The sequence below is a fragment of the Ascidia mentula genome, chromosome 4 (genome assembly GCF_947561715.1).
Source record: "Ascidia mentula chromosome 4, kaAscMent1.1, whole genome shotgun sequence".
Taxonomy (NCBI): domain Eukaryota; kingdom Metazoa; phylum Chordata; class Ascidiacea; order Phlebobranchia; family Ascidiidae; genus Ascidia; species Ascidia mentula.
The window spans coordinates 97,099-108,277 of NC_138569.1; the positions used below are offsets into that span (position 1 = coordinate 97,099).

Here is an 11,179-nt window from a genome sequence, read left to right on the forward strand (position 1 = left end):
GTTGTGGTCGTTCGTGCATGCGTGCTGATGACGTAATACATCTCTGACGTAAAATACATCGATTGGTTTAGGGGGGGTCGGCTGAGGGGCAGGCAGCGATAATGCAACATACCCTTGGTGAGGGTTAGGCAAAGTTTAATCCGGAAATTATCGATCAGAACGTTGCCATAATTTCCTCAAAACAACCAAACTTGCCAAGAGTTGACGGACGTTCGTTAACTTTGCGCGATATTTAATACGTTTGACCTGACGTCACAGTTCAACCGAGATGAATTCGTCTGTGACGATGGAATGGGGGAGTTGTTAGTTCACTGTTTGGAGGTTCAAGGGAATCTCGAGAGTCACGTGACGAGGTCGAGTCGCGACTCACGCGATTTACCTACAGTCACGTGATATAATAATGACGTAACGCACTTGTCACCTGGCAACGCACTGCGAACGATTGTTTTGGCGCTTTCTTAATATAGAATGGTAGAAAATCTTCGTCTTCCCCAACAGAGCGCTCGAAATTCTAAATCTTTTTGTTGTGAAGAACGTTCTCAAATCTTTGCATGAAACCATTCTAAAATATTCAGTGTCAACACTCCGCTTTGTGACACCTGATATATTTGTTATAGTTTGAACAAGTTAACGGATCGGTAGCGGGGGGTTTAACAGCTCGTGTGCTGGCAGACATTTACATGGGGAAGTTTCGTCTCAGTCTTCAGGTTCATTTGCAACAGTCAAGTGTAAAGGACCAATCCACCCCAGAAAGGGGGTTATGACCCCCCCTCTCCTGTTGGCAGATGAAACCGCATACCCCCACCGGATACGTACAAGTGTCGATTGCACAGTTGACACGTTGTTTCTAATCATGAAGGTGACCTCCCTCGGGGTTGTGGACGTAATGGATTTTTGAGTGGGGTCGCTTTTCATATTTTATTATACGACAAACCGTGATTACGCAAAATGTTACATAATTAAATATTTGACATCTAGAAATAAATCAAGCATCAAATATGGCTTAATAAGCAATAAAGTAAAACACGTTTGTTGCCCTTATCAAAGTTTGCTAATTCACAATTCATTTTGTGACCTTATTTTCTGTAAATTTATATTGAATAAATCACGCGCAATTTTCCAACATGAGAATCCACTGACAGCTGGTTCGCCACCACGAAGTTGGTATTTACATTAAGGAAAACCACTTTTCAGTCGACATCAAACGGTCGATAATCCATACTTAGCCGGTGGTCTCACACCAGCAGGAGATGAAGTCAATTCGTACCCAGCTGGAATTCTTTGATTTCGACCTCAATGGCGGTATAACCTTTGACCCCGGCACCTCGCGTTTAGCCCGTTTAATAGAAACCTTGTTTAAGATTTTTTTGTTAAGAGAAACGCTTTGCTCTCAGCTGGAAACAAAAATCTTTTAATTTCATTCCGTTCACAAACCTCTAGAACCCCTGGAACAACTGATAAGGCGAAAATACAATATCATTTTCGAATGCATTTGGCATCGATTCTTTCTTTGTGACGTAACAAGAGCCGAAAAAGCATCCGTGTGGGTCACGAGGTATTTCCTATATCTGTGTTTGGTAGATTTTGTGGCACCTGCGGTTGAAAATGTCGGTATTTCATTTTAACCTTAAGCAGTTGACAGAAAGTTAACACTACGAGAGTGCAGGAATTGTTTCCAAACCCGAGAGTTGATGACAGGAATAAGTTGATTTATGCGGATCAATTGCTTCTGAGCAGTCAGCTTTCTATGAAGATGTATTAGGTGCGTATAACCCGCCATCTAGTGACTACAAATACCATACTTCTTAGCCGCAAGATGGCGCACAGTGGCGGTAGTAAAGGTAACATGAAAGATAATGAAGAGTGGAAAATAAATTGAATAAAATATAGAAATGTTGGATATGAAGAAGCAGTAGGTAACTTTACCGAAAAACATGTTTTACTCCAATAAATATTGTCTCAATTATTTACATTCAAAGAAACGGCGATAAGTTGAAGATTATAGAGTTTGCATTGGGCGTCTCAACTAACCAACATATTTGTCATGGATACAATGGGAATTTGTACTTTCACAAAATTCCTAATACTTTAACGCTGTATTGCTACTAGAAATAATATTTTCGGTAATAATTGCAACAATGTGTTAATTTTCTTCCCAATCTGGAGCGACCATTTGTGATGTCACAATCAGCAGCCTTCAACTTGAAACTAATGGCAACAAACTATTGGCACACAACAAAAATCACGATGGTGATCTTTTAAGGGCGCGTTTTCTGTTGCGATCCGTATCCTTCCTAGAAGAAGAAACCAGATTTGAGATCAGATGATTGTTTGGCATTTCTACGGCGTTTAAAGTCCCTGATTCCCGCTGAAGAACCAACCCAGACTCAAAAGGTCTCGGTGCCGTGGCTTTTCTACCATGAAGATCTGAAGAATATTCGTAACATAATAACCTCCCAGTGTCTGGAGATATCTTTGCTGTTATAACAGGAAGCTGGGCACGGGTGGCGGAGGCGGGGTCACCCGAGGTCATACTGATCCTTACGGGGTCATTGACCTCGAACTTGCTGATAAGTCCACTCGATGTTGTGCTTAAAATTGGCTCGTCTTTGGGGTCATATCTCCAGAACTGAAGGTCAACTTTTGATGACGTCGGTTTGTTGCCTGGCGACGTGGATGACGCAGTGTAGTGGTTTGATACGTCATCGAAACCAGGTAGAAAGAATGACGTGTCAACAGGTGATAGGTCATCTTCGTCAGGAGTAAGTTCAGCATCTGAGTTGACGGGACATCCGGGACTCTGATCCGGGGGTTTCCCCGCATCCTCCAGTCTGTAAAATTCACAAAAATCGCACGCGAAATTTTCATAAAAAACAGCAAGTTATTTTGTCTGAGTGCAAAAAGCAGCATAAAATCATTAAACATATTTCACGAATAAAAAACAACAAAATTACTTCATGTCTTCGTCATCAGTATCAAACACGGGTAATCCCCTAGTTTTGTTCCTAGCCTTAAGATGTAAAAGAACTTCACAGAATTTTGACCCCATGTTCTCAAGGTCACTGGTTGAGACTTGCTTTCCCCGCAGAGAACCCTGGTCGCATCCACAATAAGTGCTTTCCATCGTGTAACTTCTGGTGACCCCGAGTTCACGCCAAACAACAACTCGGGCAGTTGAAGCCTTCGCTTTCTCAACGACAAAACTGCAGTTTTTGAATGAGAATGTTGGAGCGAAATGGTTCAACAAACGTGGAAGGGTCTGTAACATCTAACATTGTTTACCAGAAAACTTCAGATTGTTACCATCCTAACCCACCTTACACCCAACGTCGTCAGGGCCGTAAAGAAGCGACGAAGATTCCCCAGCTGCCACCGTATCCTTCCGCGAGCAACCATACAAAAACACATTCATTTTCCTCGAATGTCCGTGGTAATCACAGTACACTAGAGGCGCTGTGGAGGGAATATTGTGATTCAAATATAAATGAAGAATTAGAACAAATACTAAAATATTCTGCTTACATTTCTGTATTGCATGAAGATATTGAAGCAAACCTTTTGTGTGGTAAATAGTGGGGAAAAGGTCACGTGATGGGTCTAGCCAAGTTCGGTTTAAGTCTTCCCCGCTCAACGAACATCGGTGGCTGAAATAACGTAACCACTACAATAACATAATATTGACCCGGTGTCGGTCTTGTTATAGATTATAAGAGAGGCCGCCATTTGATAAACATTGCTGATCCACTGCTGACATTAAGGACATTTTCTCTTCGTTTAAAATTCATCAAAATAGTCGCTTAAAACTTACTGGCCATTTATAACTCCATCCGGATTAAGCATGGGGACGATCTTAAATATGTAGGATCTTCTTAAATCCTCCGCAATAACTGCTGCGGCGCTCCCAGAATCTAATCCTGCATCTTCATCCGGAGGAGGAGTAAGTAGGAGCTTGAGGGTTCCTTTCATCGTCCAAGAGGCGTTTGATTCCCCAGGATGAACACGAGCAGTAAGGAAGATGTAAGGACGGGATTCTGCGCAAGCATTTCGATAAATTCATGACTGTTCACTGAAATAATCGCAGGTTTTACGACTGTTGAAGAAAGTTCCGATAGAATTTAAACAAATTATATTCCGATATCTCCAATATACCAGGAAACAGCTGTTTAGTGACGTAAGGCTTACTGTAAAGTTTATTGGAATTTACAATCACAGGTTTTTAGTCCAGTTTATTTTGGAAATAATTTCTGTTTTGACAACTCACTCATTTCCTCCATCGCCCCCTGGTGGTCGGTCGTCGGCTCGTCTCGTCTTGGTTGTGACGTTATGGTAAGAACTGGAAGGGGATTCCCCGAAAGCGTGTGACATAATGTCTGATGACGTACAAACATCGACCTCTCATCCACTCGTTGAAGCAAGTTCCGTAAATCCATCTGGATGAGCGGAAGGTTTGTGTAATATAATAATATTGTTGAGTTACGTCTCGTTGGGTACCTGCAGCGTAGTGTAGGTGTACGGGTAATGGTAAGCGAAATAACAAACGTCATTTTTGTGTTGGAAGGTCACAGTGAAGGTCAAGGTAAAGTAAGTTCGATTGCGACTTCCTCCTGCCGATATCGAATTCCTCATGAAGTGGTTGCGGTAATAACATGTCTCCTTTCCCGCGCGACGCCAACACGGACACCCGGCGTTAGCTTCGGTCATTGAATACATCACAGGTTGCATACCTTCGGCCAAGAGAGATGGGTCATAAGAATATTAATCGCAAGGTGAGTTGTCTACCTTCATTGAAAACACTTCCTTTCTTCTCGCAGTTAATTATGTTGAATCTATACGGATGACCCGGTAACATCCGGGATACTTGGAAGTAGAACCACTGATGGTGATTGGTGGAATTACAATCTGAGTTCAGGACAAGGTCATATTCAAACTTTCGGATCTGTAAAGTTTTACATGCAAAGAAATCGATGAAATTGGACATGGGGTTATGGTGGAGCTAAAAACATACCCTAACTGCGGTCCTCAAGTTCCCGCTTTCAAATCTTGAGTCGAATTTAAGTTGAGGAGCAACCTCCTCCTCCTCCCCATCCATCTTGATCTCTCTCCCCTCCTCTTCGCTTCTCATCCCACATCCATTAGGAAGATCAGGAAGTTTGTCATGGTAACCATTATCATCCCCATCCATCGATTTCGACCACGCGTGGTTCGATGCAGAGGTCGAATCAAGGTCATTACTTTTTGCATCATCTTCTCGCCCAGTGGGTATCGTCACGCCTGAATTCACTGCATACTTGTCGCTAGGTGACAGTAGAGCGCCTTGCAAGCGTCCGTTGCACGAAGCGTTGTGAAGATGAGAGATTTGGGGTGAGGGGTAAACGATTTCATTCATAAGTTGCCTGGGGTAAAGAGAACGCGCGACATCTTCCAGTACCTTTGTCTTAATCAGTCTGTGAACAAATAAATGAGCCTCTGTTATCAAAATAATGACCGCATGGAAGTTTGGTACACAAACTACCTTTGAACAGTTTTCCTGTTTGTTTGGGGCTCGGGTTTCATAGGAGGGTAACTCCCCCATTGATCGGCTAAAGAAAGTCGGTTTGTTTCTTCTTTCACCGAGAAAGTTTCGGTTGAAAGTTGTTGAATTCTTCGGATCAACTCACGATGTTCTGTGTTCAAACCTGAAGGAAAAGTTGGTTGTATTTGTGGGTTAATTGTCAGAGGCATGGAATCACCATCTAAGAATCGACCAACTTCATCCAATCCGTTTGAAATGTGGGGAAGATTCAAGTTTTGTGAATGGAACCCATCTATAGAAAAAACGCCATCCTAAGTATTCGCCAACTACGATGTAATTCTCCCCACCTACCTGACTGACTTCTCCCCCAAGCCATAGTAGGATGAGGTCTCTCTTCGCCACATGTGAAACTTACGTCACAACCGTTCCTGGGAGACGGTTGCTTGGCAAGTAAATTCGCTGAAACACCTTGAACTCCTCGAAATGGCGCCGAGACGGCCTGAAAGTGGTTGTTGGAAAATGACAATCGTTTCAATACACACACAAGTATACGAACCAATAATATCACATCATCATAACCAAGATGTTTATTGAAAAATCCTTTGCTAAGAGAAAAAGAATACAACAGGCGATTGTACGTGGGATACTGACCTCTCGTGGCAAAAGTCGCTGCTTTTCACTGACATCCAACAACTTAAAGTTACGTGACACGTTGGTAACGTCACATGGCACTTCCCACGAATGGCATGTGCCACTTGGTTCACACGTGTCAGTCCTGTTGAGCTTGGGAAGAAGGTTGCTAAAATCAGGGGAACTGTAGTGGCCTTGTTGACCGGCAATTTCACCGCTGGAATGAGGACGATGAGGTTGGTCGCCATGGTCACGGTTAGAATTGTGGGTAGAAATCTATCAAGGGGAAGAAGTGGTTTCAGTCCAACAACCATCTAATTAAAAGAGGTCTTTCCTTGCTGATATTTCGTTTACTTTTACTGCTATGGAGCTGACCTTGGTTAGGAGACTATAGAATAGCTAAGATATCAACTTACTGGAAACTCCGAATGCTCGGGAAAAAATTGTTCGTACACCTTTAACTCATCGTGTGTTCTCTGCAATGGGAAAGTCCCTTTGTCTGTGTTACTGAATTGTGACGTTTTGACAGTCTACAATAGAAAAGTATACCTTCCATTACGAACATTGAATGCTGGGCATTACAAAAATATCAATATTTGTTTTTCTGCATCATCTCACTGTAAATCCTGACCCTCTCCTCCTGCATTGTACACCTGTATCCTCTGCATCTTCTTGTTCTCCATGATTTTGTAGGATGTTGTCATCTTCCTCATCTTCAAATGATTCATCATCTTCACTTTCATCATCTGGTGGAAGGAATATTAAATTATAACAAACACTCCACATTAAACCTTATTAGAATAGCAACCATAACAAAACATACGTGACAAACCTGCTTTTATTTTAATTACTTTCCGCCAATTAAATTAACAATCTAGTTGAAAACCACTTTACCAAAACAATCAGTGGAACTCGATGAATCTGATTCCCTCCTTCCAGGTAAACCAAATTGAAATGTGCAGTGGGAATTGTGAATCGGAAGGCGACTCTTTTGCTGGCAGCGACGTAGTATGAGGGTTGTGACACACAGCAGCGACTCAACAGGTTTGTTAATAGAACAGCCGACTGCACATGCAACCAATCATATGGTGATTGCAACACACATTGTGTTTCTCTGCTGTGGTTTTAGTGATAATCAGGCAAAACAGCTGATTCTTTACCAAGAAAATATTACAAATAAAAGTTTCTAAACGTGCAAAGCCGCTTTGTCTTGGTAAATTCCAAGACAAATAATTTCATTTTTAATAATGACAAATTGCAACAGTGCAACATCAACACTTGATAGTATTTTGTATCAATATAGATTTTCCAATCAGCAGCTTGTCATGCAGTCCAATGCAGACAGCTGAATGGTAAACATGCAATTGTAAACAGAAAAGTTTTACCGGATAAATATTCTTTGCATGACGAATACAGAATTTCCATCCCATTGGCTTCGATAAAAGAACGTCGGCCGCATTCTAAAAAACATTTCCATCAGCAGAATAAAAACTTTATAGAACAAGAAAATAAATAAAATTCCAAAATAACTTACTGAGTACTGCAACATTTTTAACTATATTGAGAAGTGATTTCCTGATCGCAACATGCCGATTTGTTCGAAAATCAACTTTATGGTAATCTCTATGCATTGCAAGCATATGTATGGTAGCACCAAGGGTAACGGCCCGTGATGCGTTGGCTTCTGCAAATGTCAAACATTTATTTGTTAATTTTTATAGTGAGCTCCAGACCATTAGTAAGTCTAATCAGTGCAGCTATGCTGTGACTTGCAATGACCTTGTCAGTTAAATAGCCAAGTAAGACTTCCACTTTGTGGTGACTATATATGGCAACACACTTAAAAAACAATATTGGCTCTGATGCTAGAACACTTATGTGACGTTTGACCCATAGTTACAACATCCAAGTGCTGACAACACTTTTATCATCAAACTTTTCACCCAATGGTTTGTTGAAGTTATCTGGACATTGAACAACAAATATTTAACATGACTCTAAATTATACCCACTTACTTGAGTGTCGTATGAGTAGATTCAATGCTGCCAATGATGACCTGGAAGTAAATATTTTGTGAGAAAGCATGGTTTGTTGCACGTAGTCAACCTACTTGAGTGGGATCGGATGTTTCCGAGTTAAACTTGTTGCAACCTTGAATAAAACGTTCACTCCTCCAGCACGACCCAACAAACTTGCATTTGTTGATGCTGGACAATAAAGTTTTGTGTTAGAATGCACTTACCTTTATGTTTTTTTGTGATCAATTTGTGATTGTTGCAGCCGATTACTTACAGTTGTTGATGCAAAGTTTCAAAACGCTGAGTGAAGCAGGAAGCATTCGTGCATGGGAGTGATGATTATGTGACGATCGTACAGCGGTCAACAACATTGGAAGTGATCCAGTTAATCTGGCTCGCAAAGCAAATCTACGATCTGTGATGAATAACAAAAGTACTGTCAAAGTTACCGCATTAACATATTTACCGCATTAACATATTTTCTTCAGTAACTGCACTGGTTCATTCTACAAAGTAGTGTGGAACTGTGAATACACAAACAGAAGGCTAGGAAGTTTTAGTTATAGAAATAACCGGAAATGTTTTTTCTTTCCTGACGCCACCAAAGGACACATTGATAAAAGTGAATAACAACCAAAAGGTTATTTATAAGATTGTAAGAAATGGTTATTTTAATGTGATTGACACATAAGAGTGTTTTTTGTCAACATTTATGCATTATTGGACTTTTAATCAAGTTGCAGTTTGCAACTTTTTCTGGCGAAAATTCATTAAATGCAGGATTCAAATTAACGCGATTTGAAGCAAAAAACAACGCACAAACATGACAAAAAAACGAAACCTTTCTGTCCTAGCTTTGCAAGCAATGAAATGATAGCAGAGAGGAGCCTCCAGTCCATATCAGCACCCAGATATGACAATGCGTGGAGGAGGACTCGTGTTGTATCATGTGATACCAGGCGTTTCATGGCCATGTGACCATCATTGGCAATTTCAGCCAGAGTACTTACAAGTGCCAAACATGCTCCCTGGTCGTTACAACTCTGCATGGTGTAAATGTGGTTTGAAAAGTTTATCACATTATAAATGAAGAAATCTTACTTCTAAAGTTGACAAAATTATATCCAAGCCTGCCTTGCTTGTTACATCTTTCTTGGATGTTTCTGCAAAAATGTGCAACAATCTGTTTGAGTTTATGTCCAGTAAAACATTCACAAAATTTGACATTTATAAACAAAACAATAGTTGTTGTTAATTGAAAACACAAAAGAAATCCTAATGAATCCAAAATGTTAATAACCAAAAACTGAACAGAAAGTGTTGATGTGTTTTGATCAATAATAATATAATATAATGCTACAGTGACAGTTGTGTTAAGCTTAAACATTCCTCACAACTTACGATAGGTTTTCCACATCACCACGTTTCTAGTAAAAACTTATTTTACTGCAAAGAAAGTTAGTCTCAATTTTCGATAATGTTATAAATAAGCAAACGCACACAACAAAGCAAATTAATACGAGGCACTGACCTTGATTATTGACTAGTTGAAGCAGTTTGTGACATAGATATCTTATTTGTTCCCGATCTGGGTTGCTTGAACCGCATAACTTTTCCAATGTTAAAAGAACAGATTTTACTCTAGATCTGCCAATGTAGAAAAGAATATGAAAACATTTGTAAGACGTTAGACAAATTTTTATGCCAACAGCTATTGCTGGTCTAATATTATAAACCTGTGCTGTTCAATAAATTTTTTGGTAATTAATCAAGAACTAAAAATTATGGCTCTGGCAGAATTATGTAAATAGCAAGAATTTTACCTAAAAAATCACATTAATTGTACAGCAATTGTTTCATCTTAGCATTAGAAAATATAAAAAGCTTGTTGGCATAATAACTAGTTGCTGAGATATCGTATTACAATTATGAACAATGAAAACACCGGTGACAACATTGCTGTGACAAACAGAAGGACGCTCAACATTGTCAAACAATAAAAGACCATTCAAACTTGTGTGCACGAATGTGTCCAGACTTGTGAAAATGCTGCAAACTTTTTAAAGTCTTTTTAAGTAGTATATACACAAACCATTGCCTTTTTGTGCATCTAAAGGACCAACGTTGTCATTAAAGATGTTAACTCCACAATATAAAGTTTCACAAACATGCTTTAGGTTGTATAGATTCTTATATAGACTACTGTAATTTATTCACAGAAAATATTTGAATGAGAAATGAATTGGAATTTAAAAAAAAACTTACTTTGTTTCAGCTGACACTTTGCTTGCCCTTGTGGATGACATAACATATACCTTTCACATACATTTAAATTTCTGCATTGAAAAATCAATATTAACCCCTTGCAATCATCAGCTGCAAATTAAAATTATTAACAGAAAAAAAACTTAGCCAACAAACACTTCAGGTAATTCTTTTCCATCGTATGACAAACCTGTCCGCTGCCTTAACAATGTTTTGTGACAATACCGGTAAATCGCACAAAGGAGTAAAATGGCTAAACGAGGAAGGTTTCAAATATCTTGACATATACATCTTTTACATCATAAATAATTACAATTGGTTATTATATGTAAATAAAATAATAACAACATGACACATAAGACAAATCATGATTAGCCACGATGTCATGTGATTTCGCTGTTACCAGACTCCAGACACACCGCACACCCACTTTGAAAGTGAAATGGACTCAATTAAATGCAGTGTGCTTGTTTGTTTTGGCATAACACATTCCATAATATGTTTATGAGGTCATTGTATGCGACAAAATGGCTACCAAAAATAAAATTAATTTGGCACATCATAATATATTTATTTTGTATGATTTTATTTTGCAAACTCATACTATTGATTTGCACACGTCTCTTATAGAAAAACAACGAATAAATAGCGCTTTCAGCGGATAAAATAAATTGTCATGACGACAAAATCTTCCCAGTCTACCAAGCGAAAATGAGAGGATGTTGTTTTTATAAAAAGCGTAGTGTTAAAATT

General features: G+C 39.4%; 1 protein-coding gene across 1 annotated transcript; it reads right to left on the minus strand.

Moving 5' to 3' along the window:
- Positions 1-1,445: 1,445 nt before the first annotated feature.
- On the minus strand, positions 1,446-10,539 carry LOC145899640 (cytosolic carboxypeptidase 1-like). Its single transcript, XM_082988530.1, has 25 exons — positions 10,427-10,539; positions 9,693-9,808; positions 9,263-9,324; positions 9,003-9,204; positions 8,436-8,576; positions 8,254-8,350; positions 8,159-8,199; positions 7,677-7,826; positions 7,528-7,602; positions 7,037-7,207; positions 6,761-6,888; positions 6,559-6,672; positions 6,164-6,418; positions 5,864-6,011; positions 5,730-5,804; positions 5,513-5,675; positions 5,006-5,444; positions 4,780-4,936; positions 4,492-4,724; positions 4,262-4,430; positions 3,809-4,031; positions 3,523-3,644; positions 3,317-3,453; positions 2,955-3,259; positions 1,446-2,831 (listed from the first exon to the last, which is right to left on the minus strand). Exons 1-25 carry the CDS (start codon positions 10,465-10,467, stop codon positions 2,243-2,245), a joined length of 4,353 nt encoding a protein of 1,450 aa, XP_082844656.1. The 5' UTR covers positions 10,468-10,539; the 3' UTR covers positions 1,446-2,242.
- Between the last annotated feature and the right edge of the window lie 640 nt (positions 10,540-11,179).

What these genes read in the sequence shown, in the direction of transcription:
- LOC145899640 (XM_082988530.1), bottom strand. Translation starts at nt 10,467, where the DNA reads ATGTCATCCACAAGGGCAAGCAAAGTGTCAGCTGAAACAAA. An exon ending in ATGCAAAGAATATTTATCCG is followed by an intron (nt 7,208 to 7,527) that starts GTAAAACTTTTC and finishes TTGCATGTGCAG; the next exon opens with TCGGCTGTTCTATTAACAAA. An exon ending in GGAGAGGGTCAGGATTTACA is followed by an intron (nt 6,673 to 6,760) that starts GTGAGATGATGC and finishes TTTCTATTGTAG; the next exon opens with ACTGTCAAAACGTCACAATT.